Source organism: Schistocerca gregaria, chromosome 10 (genome assembly GCF_023897955.1).
Source record: "Schistocerca gregaria isolate iqSchGreg1 chromosome 10, iqSchGreg1.2, whole genome shotgun sequence".
NCBI classification, from domain to species: domain Eukaryota; kingdom Metazoa; phylum Arthropoda; class Insecta; order Orthoptera; family Acrididae; genus Schistocerca; species Schistocerca gregaria.
The window spans coordinates 187,837,856-187,863,651 of NC_064929.1; the positions used below are offsets into that span (position 1 = coordinate 187,837,856).

At 42.0% G+C, this 25,796-nt stretch overlaps 1 protein-coding gene across 3 annotated transcripts in view; it reads left to right on the forward strand.

Moving 5' to 3' along the window:
• The window catches only part of LOC126293738 (uncharacterized protein AH6.3-like), a 149,968-nt gene that overhangs the window by 118,786 nt on the left and 5,386 nt on the right, over window positions 1-25,796 (forward strand). Inside the window, exon 4 of one of the 3 annotated variants that reach the window (XM_049987082.1) lies at window positions 8,149-8,370. The exons of 1 other annotated variant lie outside the window; for it this stretch is intronic. In XM_049987082.1, coding sequence (XP_049843039.1) covers window positions 8,149-8,370 — 222 coding nt within the window. The remainder of the gene's footprint in view (window positions 1-8,148; window positions 8,371-25,796) is intronic. One more of the 3 variants, XM_049987083.1, reaches the window with a different exon arrangement.

Here is a 25,796-nt window from a genome sequence, read left to right on the forward strand (position 1 = left end):
AAATCTGCATTCACTGTGATGGACGAAAGCAGCCAGTATGTTAATTGCAGACCTGGAGAACAGCTCAAAGCTGAGTGTGTGCAGCAATGTGTGATGCATCCAACTTTTGTTGTGGTCTGAAGTGTGATGTCCGTGAAAGGTCCTGGCAGGTTACACACTGTTGAAGGGACGATGAGGCAAGAACAATGTAAATAAATCCTTGAAAAGAAACTTTTTCCCCAAATAAATGAGTGGTTTCCTAATAAAGATGCCATTTTTATGCATGATGGGGCACCTTGCCAAAAAGCCAAAAGCGTTTCCAAGTACTTGGAAGAAAAGAAAGTGAAAGTGTTGTCATAGCCAGGGAATAACCCTGATGTGAACCCAGTGAAAATTTATGGGCTCTTGTGAAACAGAGGATAAGGAAATTCACAACAACCATCAGACAAGATCTCATGGAGAAACAAGGAAATCTGGTACAATGACAATGATATTAAGATGTCATGTGAAACATTAATAAAAACTATGCCAAACAGGATAAAAATGTTCATTAAGAACAAAGGTATGCATACAAATTATTGACTATACAAATATAATCTGTATGTGGATGTAAATGTCTAAGAAATGTAAAGTTTTGGAAAAAATGTCTTTAATAATTTGAACCTATCTGTAAGCACACAGATGAGGAAAACAGTAGTGATGACAATAGGAAGGAAGGGAGGAAGAAAGTAGAAAGGTACAACTGACTGGAAAAAATTTGGAAGTAGTAAAAAATTCCAGGAATTAGTTATGAAGTGTGATTAAAAAAGATGCATGAGAGCCAAGGAACTTGGAAAAAGAACACAAGCAAACAGTGCCTACCAAATCGTAAAGGGTAAACTATGGGACAGAAGTCCCGAAGGAATGTAACAATTTTCTGTATTCAGTTTATTATGAACCTGTTGTAGCATATGTAGGTGATATATAGAGGTATCAAAGGGAAGAAAAGAATTGAGGAGATTGGAAAAGGATGGGAATGTCTAAACTTCAGGACAACACTGAAACAACAAAGGTGATGTAGTAAGGACTAATGCCAAGAAAGGAGGTTGTGGCAAATAAGGATTTTCTGAAAGGTTAGTTGGAAAGAGAGCATAAAGAAGACAAAGAAAGTAGATGAACTTAAACAACAAGAGGAGTGCCTAGAGATTGACACCAGTGCAGATCCTTGATTCACAACCTGGCTCAGAAAGCTGGAACTGGGCAGTGAAGAAGGAGAAGAAGAAGAAGAAGAAGCAGAAGCAGATACATTGAGTACCATGCCATGTGCTAGCCAAGCTAGACTATGTTGACTGTGCTAAAAAGCTTTCAGTACTAACAGAGGCCATTCAGCTTCAATTGAAACAGCTACTCCCATCAGCCACCATGCCAAGAGCCTTAACAGAATGAATGAATGGCACGTGTAACTGGGCCTGCCTCAGCAGTTCTATCATTCCACCAACCTTTCAGCTACAATTATAAGTAACGACATTTGTCTTGATGTGTGCCCACCCATTCTATCTCTTTATATTTTAATAGAGATTTTTTTTCATTTTGAAGCTTTCTCTTGTCATCATAACTTACATCTGTATTTACGTTTGTACTCTGCGAACCACTGTGAAGTGCATAGCAGAGTGTACATCCCACTGTGCCCATTCTTAGGACTTCCACCCATTCTATTCGCCTATGGAGCACAGGAAAAATAATTGTTTAAAAGCCTTTGTGTGTGCTGTCACTAATTTTATCCTCATAATCTCTGTGGGAGCGATATGTAGAGGGCTGTAATATATTCCTGCAGTCAACATTTAAAGCTGATTCTTGAAACATTGTCAGTAGACTTTCTGGGGATAGTTTTTGTCTGTCTACAAGAATCTGCAAGTTCAGTGCTTTCAAAATATCAGTGGCCCTCTCCCATGGGCCAAATAGACTTATGACTATTTGTAATGCTCTTCTCTGTATACGTTCAGTATCCCCTGCAAGATCCAGCAGTGTTCTGGGATGGATTGTATGAGTAATATGTAAGCAATCTCCTTTGTAGACTGAATGCATTTTCCTAGTATTCCACCTATAAACTGAAGTTTGCTACATGCTTTACCAACGACTGAGCTTATGTGATCATTCCACTTTGTCCCTACTATGTGCTGAGTGTTTGTATGTGTTTACAGATTGCAGCTGTGACTCACTAATATTATATTCATAGGATACTATGTTTTTTTGTGTTGTGAAATGCACAGGTTTACATTTTTGAACATTTAAAGCAAGCTGCCAATCATTGCAGCACTTTGAAGTTTTATCAAGGTCTGACTGAATATTTGTACAACTTTGTTCACATTATATGTCATTATAGATAACACATCTGTGAAAAGTCTGAGTTGTGCCCTCCCTACCAAGAAATCATCAATCCAGTCACATATTTCTTCTTACATATTTGCTTGCCAATCCTCCTGATTTCCAACAGTCTACTGAAGCACCATATTTCAATCATTTCCCTCCTCTCTCTTCGTACTCCCTCTTTCACACTCATACAGAGTTGTGCTTTTCACTGTTCTTTCTTTTCTTGAGATTTATATTTTATTCATAAACTGCTGATTTTTTTATATAATATAGGAAGCCCCTGCACTTTACAGCAAACATTACTACAGTGTCTTCCTTGCATTCTCCCTCTTCATCTGTTCTACTTCCAAGCTAGCAAAATCCATCCACCTCATCAATAATCTCTTGTCCAAGTTTAACATTTAGCCATGCAGCATTTCCACATCTGGCATACACCATATCTTAGTTTCATTTTTGCTTATGTTCATATCACAGCCATCAGCTAGCACAAGTTCCATTTCATTAAGAACCCAGCGCATCTCCTTTTTCTTTGTGACTACAGTTATGTCATCAGCAGACTGTATTACATCGATTATTTGCTACGGCAAATGACCCCAGCTCAGCTCCTTTGTGTGTGTGTGTGTGTGTGTGTGTGTGTGTGTGTGTGTGTGTGTGTGTGTGTGGCTACAGTTATGAATAATCTTCCCACATTCTCTCTTCAGTGTGCAAATTGAAGAAGAACAGTGACGATAATAGACCATGCCTTACTCCTTTCCTGTTTATGACCTTTTGTAATGCTCTGTTAGTGCTAATGAAACTAGTTTACTGAAGGTAAAGGTAATGGAATACAGTGTTACCTAAGAATAAATGGTACTTCTTTCCATATGATTAAAAGCCTTCTCTAATTTTGAAAATGCAAATTATGCTTATGTTGTTCTAATCTGTATATTTCCCTTCCTTCTGCAATGACAATGACTCTGACAGAAGAAAAAGAAGAAATAAATTTCTAAAGCATCCTGAGTCTTTGAGCATGGCTATCTATCAGTTGTTATTCTAACATATATCAACTTATCATATTACTGCAGACTACTGTAGACTACTCGCAGTGTGAAAATAATGGTGATTTCACTACTCTGGTACTAATAAAAAGAGGACAGATTTAGGAGAAAGAAGAAAACATAAATTGCACTTGTAGTTTTTGAGAAGGCTTTAAATAATGTTGACTAGAATGAAAGATTTATTCTCGTTAACAAAGTGATTGACAGCTAGACAGGGAAAGGGGTGATGCTAGTGTTTCACCATTACCTGCAGGCCAGTACAGCTGCAGTAGCAACAGCTGTGCTGTTCATTACTGAATTCCTTCATATGTTTTCTATTAACCTGCTGTAATGAGTTCACCTTCCAGTATTGCAACAGCCTTAAGACGCGTACACACATGGCCCATTGAACGACGACCAACGGATTCAGCTGAACACTGGTCGACAACACATTGACATTTGGCCTCTCATCCTCACCAAACAATGGGTTTGGGGCCAAGGGATTCGACCATGTGGAATCGCAGTTGATTCTTATAAATTATTGAGGTTGCTCCTATTTTGTTATTTTTATAAAGTAGAGTTTTAACTATAGTTTCATCAGCCGATACTATGAGGGAAGGATTTAGCAGCCGTTGAAAGTGCAGTGTTTATTTTACTTGAGAAGCTTATTATCTGAATAAGAAGAAGAAGAAGAAATGTTGCTGTTGGATGACCTTTCTTTTAAAAAGTTGAGAGCTGTGTGGTGTGATAAAATTAATGTTTAACTATAAAGCAGAATTGGAATGTAGGCTCTTTGACAGTTTTTTTCTGAATGAAAGCTACAGATATTGAATTGTGTAGGCCCTAAAATTTTCTAAGATTTTGTCTCTTTTTTTCTACTGCTAATTTATCCTGCAAAGAGCCCATACTGCTAAAAGGAAACCATGTTGGTTTGTAGACTTCATCAGCTCCAATTCCAGTTTTCTTTTCTGTTTTTTGTTCACTGTGAAAAGATGTCAAAAAAGATTATATTGTCTTTTTCACATTGTGAACATTGCTTTCTAACAGCTTACTTATTTCCCTCACATCCCTCAAAGCATCTAATCTTTTCAATTTGTATTTACAATCACAGATCATAGGATCCCATAAACATTCCCACTCATGATAAAATGCTGTCTCCATATTTCATGCCACATGCCAGTGCTTTGACACACAATAAATACACACCAGATCAACAGATAAGGGATGTCATTACTGAACCAATAAACATCTGACTTGGAGTTCACATTAGAAGAGCGGTCCTAAGGTAAATCCACCACCAACACTTTCATGTTACTGCCGGCAGTCTGAACTGGACTCAAGGCCAACCACTTTGTCAGATAATTTTCTTCCCATTGACTCTAAGCAAAGCTTGGGCAACAAAGTGGTTGTTTGTCATTCTTTATCAGTTTTCTGCTGCCTTTCACTATTAGCTGTACACATCCTTTATAGGTAAAATCTGTGGCGCAAGTCCCTGACTGGTCTATTGACCTCACTGCAAGTAGAGTTCAGCCATTCTATCCGCAGAAGCACTAGGAGAGGGAGGGGTTGTGTGACCCCTGCCCCAGCTGCCATTTACTCCCAGTAAAGGTCCCGGGTATTTGTTTGTACAGCAGGCTGAGTGAAGCTGGGACCATCCTGGAGGAACTGGAACCAGGAAAAATCCCGGCCCCCATCTGGGATTGAACCTGGCAACTCCAGGGCCTAGACTAGAGCTCTACCTCCTAGACCACCATGGCTACACACCTCCTTTAGAATGACACATAAAAAAAATCAAGACAAACAAACAAACTATGTGATGAAAATGAATCACATCAGCTATGTTAATGATCATAATTGTCGACTGCAGAGCGAACAAAACAGAAGGCACAGCTAAGCTTGTTATTTGACTTTGGTTGTGGTTATAGTGGACCTTTGGTAAACTACTTCTCAGTCACATTGTTTTTCTGACTTGTGTACAGGCAGAGTGGTCTCTACTCTGTCATCACTAAAGGTGGGCCTCTCTCATCTGGTATCTCAGTGATCTATCCTTTCTTTTTAACTTTGCCCAACCCATATCTCTCTGCTACCCAAGCGTGGCTACTTTTGCATTAAAAGTAATTGCCAACTTTGTGGATGATGTTGTTGCTGTGATCTTCAGCCTGAGGACTGGTTCGATGCAGCTATCCATGCTACTCTATCCTGTGCAAGCCTCTTAATTTCTGAGTAACTACTGCAACTTACATCCTTCTGAATCTGCTCTCTGTCTTTATGTTTCAGTCCTCCTGTACAATTTTTACCCACAACATTTTCCTCCAGTACTAAATTGCTGATCTCTTGATGCCTCAGAATGTGTCCTACCAACCGATCCCTTCTTCTAGACAGGTTGTGCCACAAATTTCTCCAGTTCTATTCAGTAACTCCTCATTAGTTACATGTCTGCTCAGCCAATCTTCAGCATTCTTCTGTAGCACCATATTTTAAAAGCCTCTATTCTCTTCATTTAATTTTTTGTCCATGTTTCACTTCTATACATGGCTACACTCCACATAAAACTTTCAGAAAAGACTTCCTGACACTTAAGTCTATACTTAATGTTAACAAATTTCTCTTCTTCAGAAATGCTTTTCTTGCCATTACCAGTCTACATTTTATATCCTCCCTACTTTGGCCATCATCAGTTATTTTTCAGCCCAAATAGCAAAACTCATCTACTACTTTTAAGTGCCTCATTTCCTAATCTGATTCCCTTAGCATCACCTGATTTAATTTGACAACATTCCATTGTCCTCATTTTGCCTTTGTTGGTGTCCATCTCATATCCTCCTTTCCATTTAACTGCACTTCCGAGTCCTTTGCTGTCTCTCAAAGAATTACAACGTCATTAGCAAAACTTGAAGTTTTTGTTTTTTCTCCCTGTACTTTAATTCCTACTCCAATTTTTCTTTTGTTTCCTTTACTGCTTGATCAGTGTAAAGAGTGAATAACATAGGGGATAGGCTACAACCCTGTCTCACTCCCTTCTCAACCACTGCTTCCCTTTCATGCCCCTTGACTCTTATAAATGCCATCTGGTTTCCATACAAGTTGTAAATAGTATTTTACCCCTGCAACTCTCAGAATTTCAAAGAGAGTATTCCAGTCAACATTGTCAAAAGCTTTCTCTAAGTCTACAAGTGCTGTAAACATAGGTTTGCCTTTCCTTGACCTATCTTCTATTAGAAGTTGTAGGGTCAGTATTGCCTCACGTGTTCCTACATTTCTCCAGAATCCAAACTGATCTTCCATTAAGTCAGGTTCTACCAGTTTTTCCATTCTTCCGCAAAGAATTTGTTAGTATTACAGTTATTAAACTGATAGTTTGATCATTTCCATGCCTGTGATGTGATTTCTATTAGCCTCGACTTTTTAACTTATTGATCCTCTGCTGTCTTCATTATTTCATCTCTCAAAGCTACCAGTTCTTCTTCTACTGTACTCTTTTTAAATATCTTCAACATTTCATGGCCCTTTCAGCAGCCGTATAGATATAAATTTTAATTATCAACAGTCTCAGTTGCACCGTTTACCTAGAATTTACCTAGGTTTCAGTCAGGATAAGCCAACCTTCTTCAGAATAACAGTAACTACTGTTTGTCCACTATGGACAAATGGTAGTTACTGTTATTCTGAGCCTCAGTTGCACTGTTTACCTAGAATTTATCTAGGTTTCAGTCGGGATAACCTAACCTTCTTCAGAGTAACAGTAACTACCGTTTGTCCATCTGTTCTTGTCAATGGTGGGGATATAGAAGTCAATATGTTAAGATATCGAAGTCAGCAAGTTAATGCATTTAGTATATTTTCATTCATTTTTGTCTTGTGCAATAATATTCTGGGGTGACACCTCGCTTAGGCAAAAAGGATTCATTCCACAGGAGAACTGAAATATGTGTGGAGTTCACACATGTACATCTAGCAGACATCTCTTTAAGCAGTTGGTAATATTAACCACAGCCTCACAATAAATTTATTCATGTATGAAATTTGTTATCAACAATCTGTCTGTCTGAGGATAACAGGCAAATTCAACAATTCAAATTAAACAATATTATTTAATGAATCTAACATTGGCACAAGAAGGGCTGAAATATGTGGGTATGAAACTCTTTAACAATCTAGCAATTGAAATAAAATGTCTTGACATATAGCAATAGTGTTTCCAAATGTAAGTTAAAGATGTTTCACCTTGACAACTCCTCCTGTACTGTAGGGAAAAAAGCAGACAGCCATATAAATATTATTTTCTATTTTTGTTTTGGTTATTAAGTTGTATATAAGTGTTATATGTTTGTTCTGTTGACACATTCCACATCATAACATCTTTCATGAATATTATCTGTGGAACAAGTAACTAACAAGAAAAGTACTAATAGGTCCAAAAGCTATGACAGATTCATGTACTTTAATACTGGCTGTACTAAAAGTTTTGTCTCCTATGAAGTTAAGTACTAGGCAACAGTTCTGTCTCGTAATTTTATAGATTTCTCAAGAGAAATTTCTTTTTATGTAACTAATGTACATTTGACTTGTTCCATGTCTCTCAGGGTTCTGCCTTATGTTAAGATGGACGAAACATGAGATGTGGACAGATAAAGGCATGAATTAACTATGATCACTAGATCCATGAATTTCATCCTGCTGTGGCTACTAGATATACAATTTGTGTTTCTTCTTATGAGAAAGATACAATAGGTTGATCGCTTAACTGCTGAAGCTAACTGTACTGCCAAATGACAGAAAACTCTGCACTGTATTAACTCCACAGGTGGATAAACAGGATGGTGCACCTGAGGAAGTTGTCAAGGAGGATACAGAAGACATCGGAAAAAATAGCAATGGCAATCACAAAGTCAAACGGTTGTACATAGTGGAGGAGGAATATGATCCAGAATGCATAAGCTGCTCTGACGGGCGGTTGACAAGCAACATTGGTGAAACCGAAAGCAACAACTGGAATACTGTGAGGAGGTGTGATGGGCAGTCCAGGGTCTGTAATTCAACTGTCTAGTTTGTGTAACATCATCTCAGTTTATTGACAATGTAGCAATCACAAGAAATTTAGTGCAGCAAGGTACAAATTAGGCTTTTGAGCAAATATCAGCTGTATGACAGATGGCAGAAACTAGCATCCCTGTGCACAGCACAGAAATCAGAGTGAACACATTGTATTGAACACATTATATGTCCTATGAACTAGGCTTATCTGGGTAATTGAGTGATTCCGTTGCAGTTAGTTGTCATAAAATCAATTGCACTGTATATTTCAGCATAAGTATTTTGTCATGAAAAGTCATAAACACAAATGACACAAAACAATAAAAAAATCATACTTTTAAATTGTTTACTTTTTTCCATCATACAGTGCAGTTCCATTCTTTGGAAAAAAAAGAAGAAATAAAAAAATGTTAATAGGGGTTCAGCAAGAGTATAACTAGGAAAATGGCAAACCACACACATAAAGTAATTTATGAAGTTTGCCGTGCAAGTTACTCATTCAAAAAAATATGTATGTTCTCACCAGCCTTCAGTATCAGAATTGTGTAAATGACACAAAAATTCTAATCGTGAGTTTTTCAATGTGAGGAATGAATAATTGGAAATTAGTATTTCTGGTAGTGCGAGAATTTCTGGTAGTGTGAGATGCCAAATGATCCTTACATTTTATAACACACAACCACATCCTGCATTGACATTGGTGACAGACATCTAATGTACAGTGCACCAGAATGTAATGCTCAGAAAGTCAAATGCATGGATAGAGAAAGTTTCTGAACATGGGTATGCTACTCATAAGAAAATTTATTGCCACTGATGGAAACTTAAAATGAACTGGGTCATCCAAGCCACAGATTCTTGACAAAGAACTGTTTATGCAGTAAAATGTAAAGAGATGGTGTTGAGTTGTGTTGGAGGACATCCGTCATTAGCCACATGCCAATGTGCTTCCAAATGCACGCTTTGATGGATGCACTGTGGAAATTACTGATGCAGTACAGGGTTATGTTCTTATCTTAAAAATGTGTACACAGAATGGGACATTTCATTTCTGTCAGTGACTTCTCCCGTTCAATTCTGCAGTGCTGAACTGACTGCTATTTGTATTGCTTACAGAAGACATCACTTTTAAAGATGATGGTGTGTCCACATTTGTCTGAGATTACTAGAAATTATCATTAGTTTGTTGGCTAGAATTGTACAAGATCTATTAACAAGTTCTAGTTGGTATTGATTTGAGATGTGCTGCCAAAATTGTTGGAGTTCATACCAGTATTGTCTGCACAAGGATGTGGTTTAATTCTAGCAGTGCACCAGCTCACTTCCATAGTGCTACATCTACATTTACAGCTACATCTGCATGGATGTTTTGCAAATTGCACTTAAAGTGGCTGGCAGAGGGTTCATTTAACCACCTTCGCAGTAATTCTCTATTATTCCAACCTTGAAAACTGCACGTAAAAAATGAATACCTATATCTTTCTGTGCATACTCTTATTTCCCCTATTTTATTATGATGATCATTTTTTCCTCTTTAGCTCAGAGTCAACAAAATATTTTCGTATTTGGAGGAGAAAGTTGGTGACTGAAATTTTGTGAGAAGATTCCGCTGCAATAAAAACCATCTTTGCTTTAGTGAAGCCCACCTGTATCACGTCTCTCCCCTATTTTGCAATAATACAAAACATGCTGCTCTTGTTTGAACTTTCTCGATGCACTCCATTAATCCTATCTGGTAAGGATCACACACTGTGCAGCAGTACTCCGAAAGAGGCCTGACAAGCATAGTGTAGGCAGTCTCTTTAGTACAGCTGTTACGTTTTCTAAGTGTTCTGCTTATAAAAAGCAGTCTTTGGTTTCCCTTCCTTACAATGTTTTCTGTGTGTTCTTTCCATCTGGTGGGTTACTCCTACCACTCTACAACTTTCCAGTCTTTGGGTATGAATTTTTTGTCGAGTGTGCAGTTGTATGTGATGTTAAATGTAGAGCTTTGCATGAACATACTCTGAAAGGAACCTAACTGGTATACAGTCTGGACCAGAAGACTTGCTTTTATTAAGTGATTTAAGTTGCTTCACAACTCTGAAAATATCTATTTCTAAGTTACTCATGTTGGGAACTGTTCTTGATTCAAATTCTGGTGTATTTACTTTGTCTTCTTTGATGAAGGAATTTTGGAAGGCTGTGTTTAGTAACTCTGCTTTGGCAGCACTCTCATCAACAGCACTTATGTTGCTCTCATGCAGAAAAGGCATTGATTGTGTCTTGCCATTAGGTTTCTTTACATATGACAAAAATCTCTTTGGATTTTCTGCCAGGTTTCGAGACAAAGTTTTGTTGTGAAAACTGTTATGAGTATCTCACATTGAAGTCTGCACTTAATTTCAAGCTTTTGTAATAGATTCCCAATTTTGGAGATTTTGCGTTCATTTCAATTTGGCGTGCCTTTTTTCTTTGTTTCTGCAACAGTGTTCTGACTTTTTTGTGTGCTAAGGAAGGTCAGCTCCATTGTTTATTAATTTATTTGGTATAAATCCCTCAGTTGCTGTTGATACTATTTCTGTGAATTCAAGCCACGTATTATCTGAACTTGCATTGTTAATTTGGAAGGAGTGGAGATTGTCTCTCAGGAAGGTGTCAAGTGAATTTTTATCTGTTTTTTTGAATAGGTATATTTTTCATTTATTTTTAGTGGATTTGGGGGTTACAGTGTTCGTTCTCGCTACGACAACCCTGTGTTCACTAAACTCTATGGCCATTTTGATGGTTATTAGCTCAGGATTATTTGCTGCTAAGTCAGGTGTGTTTTCATAATCATTTACTATTCAAGTGGGATCATAAACTAACTGCTCAAAATAACTTACAGAATATGTTTTAGCACAATTTTGGAGGATATTTTACGCATATTTTCGGATTTAAATGTGAATTTTTGCCAAAATATCGAGGGTAAATTTAAGTCACCTCCAACTATAATTGTATGAGGTTGGTAAAAGGAGCCAGTTATTATTTTATTCTAGTTGCCAAAAATTACATCTACCCATACTAACTCAAGGGAGCTGTCTACTTCAATTTTGACACAAGATAACTACTTCTAACATCAACAAACATGCCACTGCCAACTATGTTTAGCCTATCCTTCCAGAACACTGTTAGGCCCTTCGCAAAAATTTTTAGTGAACTTATTTCCTGCTTTATCCAGCTTTCAGTGCCTATAACAATTCGAGAAACAGTGCTTTCTATTAATACTTGGAGCTCTGGTACTTTTCCAACACAGATTCTACAATTTACAACTGGTATACTGATGGTTCCTGAATCTTTCCTGTGTTCAACCTGTAGTCTTTAACACTGAAACCCTTTTTGTATTTCCCCAAGACCCTCTAACCTAAAAAAAAGCCCAAACCACACCACACAGCCACTGCTACCCATGTAGCCACTCTCTGCATCTAATGGACTCCTGAGCTATTTAGTGGCACTCAAAACTCCACCACCCTCCGGAGCAAGTCGAGGAATCTGTAGCCTACACGGTCACAGAACTGTCAGCCTCTTGATTCAGACCCTTCACTGGGCTCTGCACCAGAGGTCTGCAATTTGTCCTGTTGACTGTGCTGCAAATGTTAAGCTCTGCTTTCCTCTTGCAAGCATGACTGGCAGCCTTTAACACTTCTGTCAGCCACTGAAAACCAATGTGAGCCACCACCTGCAGTTGATTGCACCCTGTGGTCTTCATAGTATATGGAATGACTCCACCTGGTATGCACACATAGTGCACACTGGATTTCTTCGCCTCGTTGGCAGTCATGTCCCTAAGAGCCCCCATAATGCGCTGAACACTGGAGAGCTCCAACTACCAATAATCTAACCCTTTGTGATTTCCCAGATCTTGCAGGCTGAGAGGTTTCCTCTGAAACAGGACAAGTGACTGCATCTGGGTGAGGGACAGTGTCAGCCACAGACAGCATCGGAAACCTGTTTGTCAGACTAATAGGGAATTCTTTCACCACCTGCTGTGCCCCAATGTGACCCACCACTCGACCATGGGTGAGGGGTAGACCTCAGTATGAGCAGTAACTGGGCTGGTCACTGGTGCGGAACAATCAGTGGACTTAGACATGCCGGACTTCCATTAGAGCCTCATGGCCGGCCCACATCAGTGATGCCGATCCACTGCAGCTTCAAACTGTGTAACTGAAGCACCTGAATAACAGGTTGGATTGGAAAGGGAGGGGGAAGGGAGAAGGTTCTGTCCATGACCATAGCAACCACTGGATCACAATTCTCTGGATATTTTCTTATCAGATCACGTGAAGAAGTTGAGGTATGAAAAACAGTAAGGAACAGGAGAGGAACTGGTCGGTAGTGTCCTAGCTGCCTGTCTAATAGCTAGCAGTACAGCAAATAGCATGTACATTTGAGAGAATGTGCAAAAATGTAAGTAATTGCAATATTCCAGGCTGGTGGTAAACATTTTGAACAATGACTAACTTTCAAGTTGTTGTCGCAATGTGCAAGTTTGTTGTAACAGATTTAATACTGATAATGTACGAAGTATAAACATTTTTTGAGAGAGACTGACTTGTTTCATTATAGCCAGATAATGATTTGTCAGTGATAGCTGTATTACATGGTAGTGTTTAACTGCTGGAGCGTAAGAAAACTCAAACCCTGTCTAGTCAATATTTTAACATTCTAGGGCTTGTCACTGATACAAAAATAGCTTTCCATTTGAATGCACAAGCAGGTGAACACTGTTTGGATGCTGTGTAAGGGAACAGAAGGTGAACATTCAATTTTCATAAACTACAATTTCATAGTGTGTGATGTACTTCTGCCAAGCAGCCTCAAGCGTAATGTGTAATATAATTTAGATCTTCTTTATCTTTACTAATGGCGAATGTGCTTTTGTATGCTTCTTGGACTTCTGCTGTACCTTTTACTACATTTCAGCTTAGAATTGTTATACCACATTTCCATCAAATAACTTGTGAAATTCCAGTTGAATTAACAAGTTATGTAATGTCTTTACAAAACAACAGTAATCAGATTACATTAGCCTGCTTGGTTCAATATACTGAATAAGAATTAATAACAGACATTATTTTCACATATTTTGTTAACTAACTTCCGTTGTTCATGTATCTGTGCTTTGAGACCGTGCATCTTCGAGGCCCTTGGCGGTACACAGAACGTTTATTCCTCTCGCGAAGTTGCTGTGCTCGCTGTCCCTTGCTGAAGACATACAAAACAAAAATATCAACCTCACACAATATCTGTATATTTACAGTCAATCTCTCTCTCTTCTTTTAATAACTTTTATTTCTGAGAATTATTCATCTCTAAGAAAATGCAGGGACACACATAACTTCTCTAGAGCGGCATGTGTCACTAAATGTCACAGTGGCAGCAGATGTTTCCAGTACTGTAAGAAGCTTAAACCTATTATACCAAATATCAGTGGAAAGGATGCACTTGGCACTACTATTTCCATGTGTAGGGGTGGTACACAAGACTGAATCAAATATAATTGAGATATTTTTTAAATCTTTATTTGAAAATAAAAATTATAAGTGGATGTATGTTTCTATATAGCTCCATGCTTTCTGAACACATTTCCCCAGCAAATGGGTAACTCTGACATCCCACCCTTGTAGAATGAAGTCTGTGGTATCTGCAGTCAGTTGCACACATAGGCTTCAACTCCCTGTTCTGTGCTGGTGGGTAGAATACCAAGCCTAGTACACGTCCAATGTGGCACTCAGGGGCTAGAGCACCAAGTTACAACAACTGAAGATAGGCTGATAAGAGCCTGAAACTGGCTGTGTGTGAATAAAAAGAGCTTTACAACTGAAGTGGTATTTTCAACCTCTGGTATAACGCTCAGTTGCAGTTGTGGATGTTCCCCCAACAGTATTGTTTGTAGGTCTGTCACAACTAAACAGTCTGTGACATAGGTCCTCTTACTTAGATTTCACCGGTCCAGGGTCCCCTTTTTTTCTCCATTCCCTGTCCACTTCTTTTGATACAGGAGTACAGCAATGAACCAAATTTCATCACAGACAATGATGTGAGTCAGTAACAAGTCTAATACTCCTGAAATTTAGCAAAGAGATGCTCACATACCTGCAGACTGTTCAGTTTTTGATCAGTTTTCAAAAGTAGAAGAACCCATTTGGCACATACTTTCCTAGACACTAGCTTGTCCATGATAATGGCAAAAATGTTGCCACAACTTATCCAAACCTCACTGGCAGTCTCAGTGACCATCAAATGCTTGTCACCCTCAAGAAGCTGTTGAACACAGCCAATGATGATGTCTGTGCAGCAGCCCCTTATCACTCTGGAAGTGTAACATAATTTGCTGCAAAGCTCACAACAACTTTGTACGTAAGTGTTTGCACTGTACAGCTGCTTGGTGAAAATACACACCTTATTAACTTACACTGTGAAATATCAAATTGACACACACATTTTCTACATTGTGAGGCAAAGAGATTATTTGCCTTTGAGACAATGTTTCCCTTTGCTCCAGCAATTAAAAATTGAGAGGTTGATAACTATTCCAGCTGACCACACACCATCTATGTATGTGATGGGATGGGGTAATATGATAATGACATTAATAGCAGAACAACTGCACGTAGAATCATGAGAAGGGATATGGCAATGATTGAGGGGCAGTACTAACTCGCTGTGTCTTTTATTTCACGGTGGTATTTCAACCATGTCGTATCGTTATGCATAGATGCCAACGTTGTGCCGCCCAGGGCAGGTAAGCACTAGGAAGTAAGGGACCGCTATAGGGGTCATTCCCTTGGGATGTAGGTGGCACTGTCCTTTCACAAGCTAGACAGAGAACGCATGGCAGAGGGAAAGCATGAAAATGTGCTTTGTGTGGGCACTAGGACGTCGCCATGTTACAGACCGCCACGTCCTAGGACAGTACTGCAGGATTCAGTTATGGTGCTAAACATTTAACAGTTATCCTTGCTCCCTCTCCCCAGTCCAACCTCTGGATCACATAGCGCAAGTGCACCTTCAGTTGGATGAGAAAAACTTGCTGGTGGTATGAAGGATTTCAGAGAAATGCTATTGTGGGCATGCAAAAGCATAGACTCCAGCCACAGATAACACATTTATAAAGTGTACCAAAAATAACCACAGACTGACTTTATTGTGTGGCTGGTGGCCTGCCAAGTCAACCAAGAGAGCAGAATTTCCCTCTGCCCCACAAATAATGAAATTGTGCCAGTGGATAAAGCATAGTCTGTCACAACTAAACAGTCTGTGACATAGGTCCTGAGCTCCACTTCTTAGAAGATGAGCATGGTAAAGTACCTCATTAAGAGAAGAGTTTTTATGGAGCTGCTGGAGGAAGGATTAAAGACATTTCAAAAGTATGCCATTGATCAGTGTTGGTGGTAAATCGAGTGATTCACTAGGGACTTTTAGACATGTGACATAAAAAAAAAAGCTGTCGTCAGGTGTGGAGATGTGCGATTTACAGACATAAAGGTTTTGGTGTTGGAGTAGAAATATTTGGGTCATAGGATTCACAGAAGGAGTTTCATACTTTAGTTTGTTGTCGTTGCTGTTGTTGTTGTGGTGGTGGTTTTCAGTCCAGAGACTGGTTTGATGCAGTTCTCCATACTACTCTATCCTGTGCAAGCTTCTTTATCTCCTAGTACCTACTGCAACCTACATCCTTCTGAATCTGCTTAATGTATTCATCTCTAGGTTTACCTCTACGATTTTTACCCTCCATGCTGCCCTCCAATACTAAATTGGTGATCCCATGATGCCTCAGAAAGTGTCCTACCAACCGATCCCTTCGTCTAGTCAAGTTGTCCACAAAATTTCTCTTCTCCCCAATTCTATTCAATACCTCCTCATTATTTATCTGAACTACCCATCTAATCTAAAGCATTTTTCTGTAGCACCAATTTTTTACTTTCGTACATGGCTACACTCCATACAAATACTTTCAGAAACGACTTCTTGACACTTAAATCTACAATCAATGTTAACAAATTTCTCTTCTTCAGAAACGCTTTCCTTGGCCGCCGCCTCATGCACGCAGAATACGTGTGTACACACGCACACACACATATGCAGTTCGCGGTGGACGATGTAAGCACTCGGCTAGGTGAAGCTCGCGCCGGTGTAGCTCGCGCCGGCCTGGCGCTGCTGTGGGGCAGCCTCACGGCTTCTCCACTGCCCTGGCAGCTAGCGGCGTTCAAATGGGAGTCCCACTTTAATCCTCCCTACTTCGACCATCATCAGTTATTTTGCTCCCCAAACAGCAAAACTGATCTACTGCTTTAAGTATCTCATTTCCTAATCTAATCCCTCAGTGTCACCTGACTTAATTAGACTACATTCTATTATCCTCATTTTGCTTTTGTTGATGTTCATCTTATATCCTCCATTCAAGACACTGTCCAGTCCATTCAACTGCTCTTCCAGGTCTTACGCCATCTCTGTCAGAATTACAATATCATCAGCTAACCTCAAAGTTTTTATTTCTTCTAGTGGATTTTAATTCCTACACTGAATTTTTTCTTTGTTTCCTTTACTGTATTGCCTCACGTGTCCCAACATTTCTACGGGATCCAAACTGATCTTACCCGAGGTTGGCTTCTACCAGTTTTTCCATTCATCTGTAAAGAATTCGTGTTAGTATTTTGCAGCTGTGACTTATTAAAATGATAGCTCGGTAATTTTCACATCTGTCAACATCTACTTTCTTTGGGATTGGAATTGTTATATTCATCTTGAATTCTGAGGGTATTTTGCTTGCTCATATGTCTTGCTCACCAGATGGTAGAGTTTTGTCAGGGCTGGCTCTCCCAAGGCTATCAGTAGTTCTAATGGAATACTGTCTACTCCGGGGGCCTTGTTTTGACTCAGGTCTTTCAGTGCTCTGTCACACTCTTCACGCAGTATCGTATCTCCCATTTCATCTTCATCTACACCCTCTTACATTTCCATAATATTGTCCTTCGCCCTTGTATAGACCCTCCATATACTCCTTCCACCTTTCTGCTTTCCCTTCCTTGCTTAGAACCAGGTTTCCACCTGAGCTCTTGATATTCATACATGTGGTTCTCTTTTCTCAAAAGGTCTCTCTAATTTTCCTGTACGCAGTATCTATCTTACTGCTAGTGAGATAAGCCTCCACATTTGTTTTCCAGTCATCCCTGCTTAGCCATTTTGCACTTACTGTCCATCTCATTTTTGAGACGTTTGTATTCCTTTTTGCCTGCTTCATTTACTGCATTTTATATTTTCTCCTTTCATCAATTAAATTCAATATATCTTCTGTTACCCTACGATTTCTTCTATCCCTTGTCTTTTTACCTACTTGATCCTCTGCTGCCTTCACTACTTCATCCCTCAAACCGACCCATTCTTCTTCTGCTGTATTTCTTTCCCCCATTCCTGTCAATCATTCCCTAAAGCTCTCCCTCAAACTCTGTACAACCTCTGGTTCTGTCAGTTTATCCAGGTCCCATCTCCTTAAATTCCCACATTTTTGCAGTTTCTTCAGTTTTAATCTACAGCTCATAACCAATAGATTGTGGTGAACACATGATGTGTCGTGGGGCGATCACTCTGTTTTTAAAATAATTGAAAAGTCGCGATCGCTTCAATCACTTAATAGATCACCGGTTTCAGCACGCTGAAGGTGCCATCATCAGATCTGTGAAGGTATTGTTGTGACAATGCCACAACATTTAACAGTGCCGCCACGACAGTACGCGCAAACGGCAATAGAGGCGCTCCGCAACTCGGCTGAATGCGGGAGCGCCACCTAGCTACAAACGGCGCCGGCCGCATGTCACGGCACGGCAGTCGAATAAGAGATACTGAGTTGTTATCATGTAACCAGCTATTGTTTCTAAGTGAGTGTGTTTGAATATCCAAACAATTATTGGTGATTAAAGGTTATAACACTTTTGGCAACGAGGTCAGATATTTTCACTGCATTGTGGATTTGTGTGTTCCTTATGGGGCAGACATGGAACAGCTTATGCAAGCACTCATTGAACAACAAACACAGCTGACGACTGCTATTCAGGCATTGTCGACATCGCTTACTCATCATCTGTCTTCCTCTTCTCCGCCTCCATTCCCTCCTTACGACGAGGCTGCCGAAGACTGGGAGGATTATGAGAAGCGTTTGCGCCAACACTTCTTGGCTTTCGGCGTTGTTGACGCTCCTGTGTGTAAGTCGTAATTTCTATCTTGGATTTCCCCACTGATCTATCAGCTGCTATCTCAGTTAGCCCCTCTGCGGGAACATGCTTCTCTGTCCTTCCAAGAAATGTGTGACTTATTGTTTAACTATTACCGAAAAAACACCCACATCATTGCCGCCCGCGTGGCATTCTACTGGTGTTGTAAACAGCCCCATCAATCTTACCGGGCTTGGGCGGCGGAACTACACGGTCTGAGTAGGAAATGTTCGTTTGTCATGGACACTCATCATGAGTCTTATGCTGATTCAATGGTTAGGAATGCTATTCTACGGTTTGCTCCTGATAAAGAAGTTCGGCAACGTGCCCTACAACTGCCAAATCCGTCGTCGTCGGAAGCTCTAACCATCGCTCAATCCTTTGAAGTGTCTCATGCTGCTGGTGCGCAAATAGGTGTGATGTAGGCGCTGTACAGTCAACTTTCGACATGGACAATTTGCCTGTTTCACAAGAGAACGAAGATGTGGCGGGGGTTCACTGACGTAAACAACGTCGTGTTGGGCCGCAACACTCACAGCGAAAACAGCAACCACAGAAGCAGGTTCGTTCCGCACTTCCTTCTTATCCATGTTGTTTCGTACAGCATGGCAGGGCCGCGTGTCCAAAACGTTGGGCCACATGTAATTCATGTAGGAAAAAAGGCCACATTGCTTCTGTGTGTCAGTCCCCGAAAGTTCCTGTTGACGAGGACGAGGCATCGGACATGGATGTTAACTGTGTGCTTTCTCAAACAAATAAGTTGTTTGTTATTGTTCGTGTTCTGGATAAAGACATTCGCATGCAAGTGGACACTGGCTCTGCAGTAACTCTCATTAATCCTCTCACGTATTTGGAGTTGGGCTCCCCTCCCTTGTCTCCAGTTATGCGAAATCTGAGAACTTATAATAAACAGAAAATTCCTATCATTGCCCAGTTTGATGCTTCCACTGCCTACAAGTCTGTTGTTAGGCCCTTCACGTTTTATGTGGTGGATCATGCGGGAACTGAAAACCTGTTCAGTTATGATGCTTTCCAGTTGTTCGGGTTCTCCATTGATGATGATATGCACCTCATATCTGAGGATATTCCGTATCAACAACTGGATGGATTGTGTTCTGAATTTTCCTCTGTGTTCTCTGCTGGTCTGGGTCCTGCCAAGGATTTTGAAGCCCACGTTACTCTTAAACCTACAGCTCGCCCTAAGTTTTTCCAGTGGCGTTGCGTGCACCTGTCAAGGCTGAGATAGACAGGTTAACAGCTTCAGGGATTCTCCTTCCTGTTACCTCCAGCGAATGAGCATCGCCAATCGTGGTTGTTTCTCAACCAAATGGGAGTCTGCGATTGTGTGGTGATTTTAAAGCCACTGTCAATGCTCAGAGCCTCATTGACACTTATCCTCTTCCCTGTCCTGAGGAGTTATTTACCAAGCTTGCCAGAGGCCAGTTCTTTTCCAAACTTGACTTATCAGAGGCGTACCATCAGTTGCCGTTGGATGCTTCTTCCAAGGAATTTTTCATCATGAACACTCCTTGTGGGTTGTATCAGTACTAGCAGTTACCATTTGGCGTTGCTATCGTGCCTGCCAATTTTCAGCAGTTTATGGAACAGCTCACGGCTTCTGTTACCGGCTGCATAAACTATCTGGATGACATTGTTGTCACGGGGGTCTCCACTGAGGAGTACCTTCGCAATTTGCGTTCACTGTTTTGGGTTTTGCATTCGCCTGGGTTGAGGTGCAATCTGGACAAGTCACAGTTCTTCCAACCCTCCATTGTGTATCTTGGTTTGCACTTGTCCCGTGAGGGTATATGTCCTCTACGTTAGCATGTTGCGGCCATTAACGCTCTACCCCGGCCGTCTATGGTGAAAGAACTTCAGGCGTTTCTAGGCAAGATTGCTTATTATCACAAATTCATTCCATCCGCGGCGGCGGTAGCTCATCCTCTGCATCAGCTGTTACGCAAAATCGTCCCTTTATGTTGGTCCGATGAGTGTGAGCAGGGTTTTGTCTGCCTGAAGGCTCATTTGCAGTCAGTGTCTTGTCTTCCCACATTCCGTCCGAGTCAGCACTTGGTTCTGGCGACTGACGCGTCACAGTATGGCCTAGGGGCTGTTCTTGCCCATCGGTATGATGATGGGTCGGAACGACCCATCGCCTACACTTCCAAGACCCTCAACGATGCGCAACAGCATTACTCTCAAATCGAAAATGAAGCGCTCCCTATCATTTATGCTCTAAAAAAGTTCAGCATTTTTTTTGTATGGTTCTAAGTTTCACCTCATCACCGACCACAAGTTGCTGGTCTCTCTGTTCAGCCCGTCAGCGTCGCTTCCGGATAAGGCAGCTCACCACCTGCAACGTTGGGCCTTATACTTGTCTTGTTTTCACTATGAGATTCACTATCACCCCACGGCCCAGCACGCCAACGCTGATGCATTGTCGCGATTGCAGATGGGCCCAGACCCAGTTTTCGGTCATGAACTACTCTGTTTCCACATTGATGAGGAAGAACGTCGTGTGGTCGAGGGTTTTCCACTTACAGGTTCGCAGGTCGCATCGGCTAATGCGCGGGACCCGGTCCTGCGTCAGGTGATCGGTTTTGTTCAACGGGGTTGACCGGACAGGACCAAGGGCCGGGCATCGGATCCCCTTCTCAACTACCATGCCTTGCGCCTTCGTCTGTCTGTTGGTGATGGTGTTGTTCTTCTGGCCACGGATGGCGCATCTCCACGGGTCGTGGTGCCAGCCTCTCTTCACAAAGGTGTTCTCAAACTGTTGCATGAAGGCCATTGGGATATTTCTCGAACTAAGTACCTGGCCTGCAGGCACATTTATTGGCCAGGTATTGATTCGGACATCGCCCACATGGTTGCTGCATGTGGTCAGTGTGCTCAACAACTGGCTGCACCTCGTACAATGCCCTCTCTGTGGCTTGATCCGGCATAGCCATGGGAATGGGTGCACGCTGACTTTGCCTGCCCTTTCCTCGGTACTTATTGGCTGCTGGTGATTGACGCCTTCTCGAAGTTTCCGTTTGTTGTTCGATGTCCGTCGCGCACCACTGCGGTGAAGACGCTGGCTTTGTCCAAAATCTTTGTGCTAGAAGGTCTTCCATCCACGATCGTCCTGGACAATGGCCCTCAGTTCTCTTTGCAGGCCTTCTGTGATTTTTGTTCTGGACAAGGGATTCATAATGTTACAGCACTGCCCTTCCATGTGCAATCGAATGGCGAGGTCAAGCGCCTTGTCCGCACTTTCAAAAGCCAGTTGAAAAAATTCCTTAGTGATTTTTCCACAGATAACGCTCTGCTGCAATTTCTGAGTTCTTATCGCTTCACGCCTCTGGGTGATCGCAGCCCTGCTGAACTCTAGCACAGTTGCCAACCACACACACTACTGCACCTGCTTCACCCTGTCAGGCCTTGTGCTGTCCGCCCTAGTGCGGGAAAATACGAGGTGGGCGCCGACGTGTGTGCATGAGAGTATGGATCTCACCCTAAATGGATTCCAGGGGTGGTCAAGGCTCTTCATGGCTGCCGGCTTTGTGAAATACGTATGGACGATGGTAGGGTTGTTCGCCATTATGACCAGATGCGCCCACGAGTGGTGGCCACGCCCGTGCCACCGCCCCTTCCTTCGCCTCCGCCAGCCCGAGAAGCCAGTCCTGTTGCTGCTCCCGATCTACCATACATGTTGATGCAGCCAATGTCGCTACCGCTTCCGTGTACGCCGGAACCAGCACCAGTCGAGACGCCGCCTTCTCTCAGACCCATCTCGCTGGAGCACACCCTCAAGTCCACGACACCTATGGATGCTGCTCCAGAGTTTTCACCCATCATCTCATCCAGGAGGCACGTTCCACGCACGAGCTTCCATCCTGGACATTTTCGACAATACTCTTGTGTCTCTCCTCAGGATCTTCCCGGGGCCTCACAAGAGGCCATGGATGTCTTTGCACCGTCCATGTCTCCAAGGAAGTGGTCTGACAGTGCCACAACATTTAACAGTGCTGCCAAGACAGTACGCACATACAGTGATAGAGGCGCTCCGCAACTTGGCTGAGCGCGGGAGCGCCACCTAGCTACGAACGGCGCCGGCCGCATGTCACAGCACGACAGTCGAATAAGAGATACTGAGTTGTTATCATGTAACCAGCTATTGTTTCTAAGTGAATGTGTTTGAATATCCACGCAATTATTGGTGATTAAAGGTTATAACAGGTATAACGTAACAGGTTTGAGGGAGGGCTTACATGAGTTAACTGTATATTACAGAACCACATACCTGAAACATGGATTAACATTTATAAAACCATATGGACATCATGGCATATGAGGCAGACCATCTGATAAAATCATTGTCACAACCAATAAAAAATAATATAAATCTGCTCTCATGGTCAGTCTTTCCATAAAATATAAAACTGAAGTCATTAGATAAAACTACCACTGCTCGCCTAACACCGGTCGGCATCATCAATGCACTAATCTGTGCAGGCTTACTTGCTGTGATTCTAGCGGTTTACAACCGGCCACCAGATAGCGCTGACCAAGCAGCGCATACAAAGTCCCACAGTATAACCACTCATTACTACTAAAACACAACTTTACTATAACCGCTTGTCACATACCCATGCAAAGCCCACAGTTGCACATACATTTCCTGGACATACTACAGTCACTATAAAGTACGTCAATTACAAATTAAAAGCATCTGAGGCACAGACATTATCCATTAGCTTCTCACAAAACAACATATTATAATTTACCTTTATTCATATAAGGACATCAGGAATATGCACACATAAAGCTGTTCATAACACGACTTAGGTACAATGTGTATTTACTTTACCAAGGTAGGCCCTCCTAAAAACATATAAATAACATTAGCAGTATTCTAAAGGTGGCTTTCTGAGCATAATAGGTACACAGCATGCATCACAATGTATGAATAGGCTGCACAGGGTCTCTAGAGCACCACACCAAATATGTCAAAGAAATTGTGATCCACTGATTCCAAGTGGTCATTCAACAATTTGCTCAGAAACCTCTTTCTGTTTTGTAAATTTTGATGTTTTCCAAAACGTTGAGTTTGCTTCCTTTCGGTGATTTATGCAAGATTTTCGTACCTTGCTGCATATCACTAATTTTATGGTTCCCATCTCGCAGATGGTCACCCAAAGCGGATTTATTGTGGGCACTCGTGTGCTCACAAAAACGCATAAAAAACGATCTCCCTCTCTGTCCCACATAAAAGCTGTCACACCCACGACATTGTAATCTGTAGACCCCTGTGCTTCTAAATGTATCAATACTTTCTTCAATCGTGTGCGTAAGTTTCGAGCGCAAACTATTTTTCGTGCTAAATGCCAGGACCATGCCAGACATACAAAACTGTCGATCTATTTTTTCAGACAGCAGCCCTTGATATATCATTGGAACATACTTTTTATCCCTACTATTGTTAGATGGCCTTTCCTTCTTATCCTTGCTGTTTTTAATTTTTGTGTACAACTTGTCTACCATGCCGTCGTCATACTCATTGCTACAGGCTATATGTTTGAGGACATCTATCTGTTGCCTAACGCTACTCCATTGCAACGGCAGCTTTAAGAGCCTATGTATCATTGAGCAAAAATAGGACCTTTTATACTTAGATGGATGTTTGGTTGGGCATGAATAACCAGGTCTGTAGCTACTGGTTTCCTGTAAATACTAAATATATGATGGCCGGCCACTCTAGTAATAGTGAGGTCTAAATAGTTGATACTACACTCCTGGAAATTGAAATAAGAACACCGTGAATTCATTGTCCCAGGAAGGGGAAACTTTATTGACACATTCCTGGGGTCAGATACATCACATGATCACACTGACAGAACCACAGGCACATAGACACAGGCAACAGAGCATGTACAATGTCGGCACTAGTACAGTGTATATCCACCTTTCGCAGCAATGCAGGCTGCTATTCTCCCATGGAGACGATCGTAGAGATGATGGATGTAGTCCTGTGGAACGGCTTGCCATGCCATTTCCACCTGGCGCCTCAGTTGGACCAGCGTTCGTGCTGGACGTGCACACCGCGTGAGACGACGCTTCATCCAGTCCCAAACATGCTCAATGGGGGACAGATCCGGAGATCTTGCTGGCCAGGGTAGTTGACTTACACCTTCTAGAGCACGTTGGGTGGCACGGGATACATGCGGACGTGCATTGTCCTGTTGGAACAGCAAGTTCCCTTGCCGGTCTAGGAATGGTAGAACGATGGGTTCGATGTACCGTGCACTATTCAGTGTCCTCTCGATGATCACCAGAGGTGTACGGCCAGTGTATGAGATCGCTCCCCACACCATGATGCCGGGTGTTGGCCCTGTGTGCCTCGGTCGTATGCAGTCTTGATTGTGGCACTCACCTGCACAGCGCCAAACACGCATACGACCATCATTGGCACCAAGGCAGAAGCGACTCTCATCGCTGAAGACGACACGTCTCCATTTGTCCCTCCATTCATGCCTGTCGCGACACCACTGGAGGCAGGCTGCACGATGTTGGGGCGTGAGCGGAAGACGGCCTAATGGTGTGCGGGACCGTAGCCCAGCTTCATGGAGACGGTTGCGAATGGTCCTCGCCGATACCTCAGGAGCAACAGTGTCCCTAATTTGCTGGGAAGTGGCGGTGCGGTCCCCTACGGCACTGCGTAGGATCCTACGGTCTTGGCGTGCGTCGCTGCGGTCCGGTCCCAAGTCGACAGGCACGTGAACCTTCCGCCGACCACTGGCGACAACATTGATGTACTGTGGAGACCTCACGCCCCACGTGTTGAGCAATTCGGCGGTATGTCCACCCGGCCTCCCGCATGCCCACTATACGCCCTCGCTCAAAGTCCGTCAACTGCACATACGGTTCACGTCCACGCTGTCGCGGCATGCTACCAGTGTTAAACACTGCGATGGAGCTCCGTATGCCAGGGCAAACTGGCTGACACTGACGGCGGCGGTGCACAAATGCTGCGCAATTAGCGCCATTCGACGGCCAACACCGCGGTTCCTGGTGTGTCCGCTGTGCCATGCGTGTGATCATTGCTTGTACAGCCCTCTTGCAGTGTCCGGAGCAAGTATGGTGGGTCTGACACACCGGTGTCAATGTGTTCTTTTTTCCATTTCCAGGAGTGTATTATTACTTT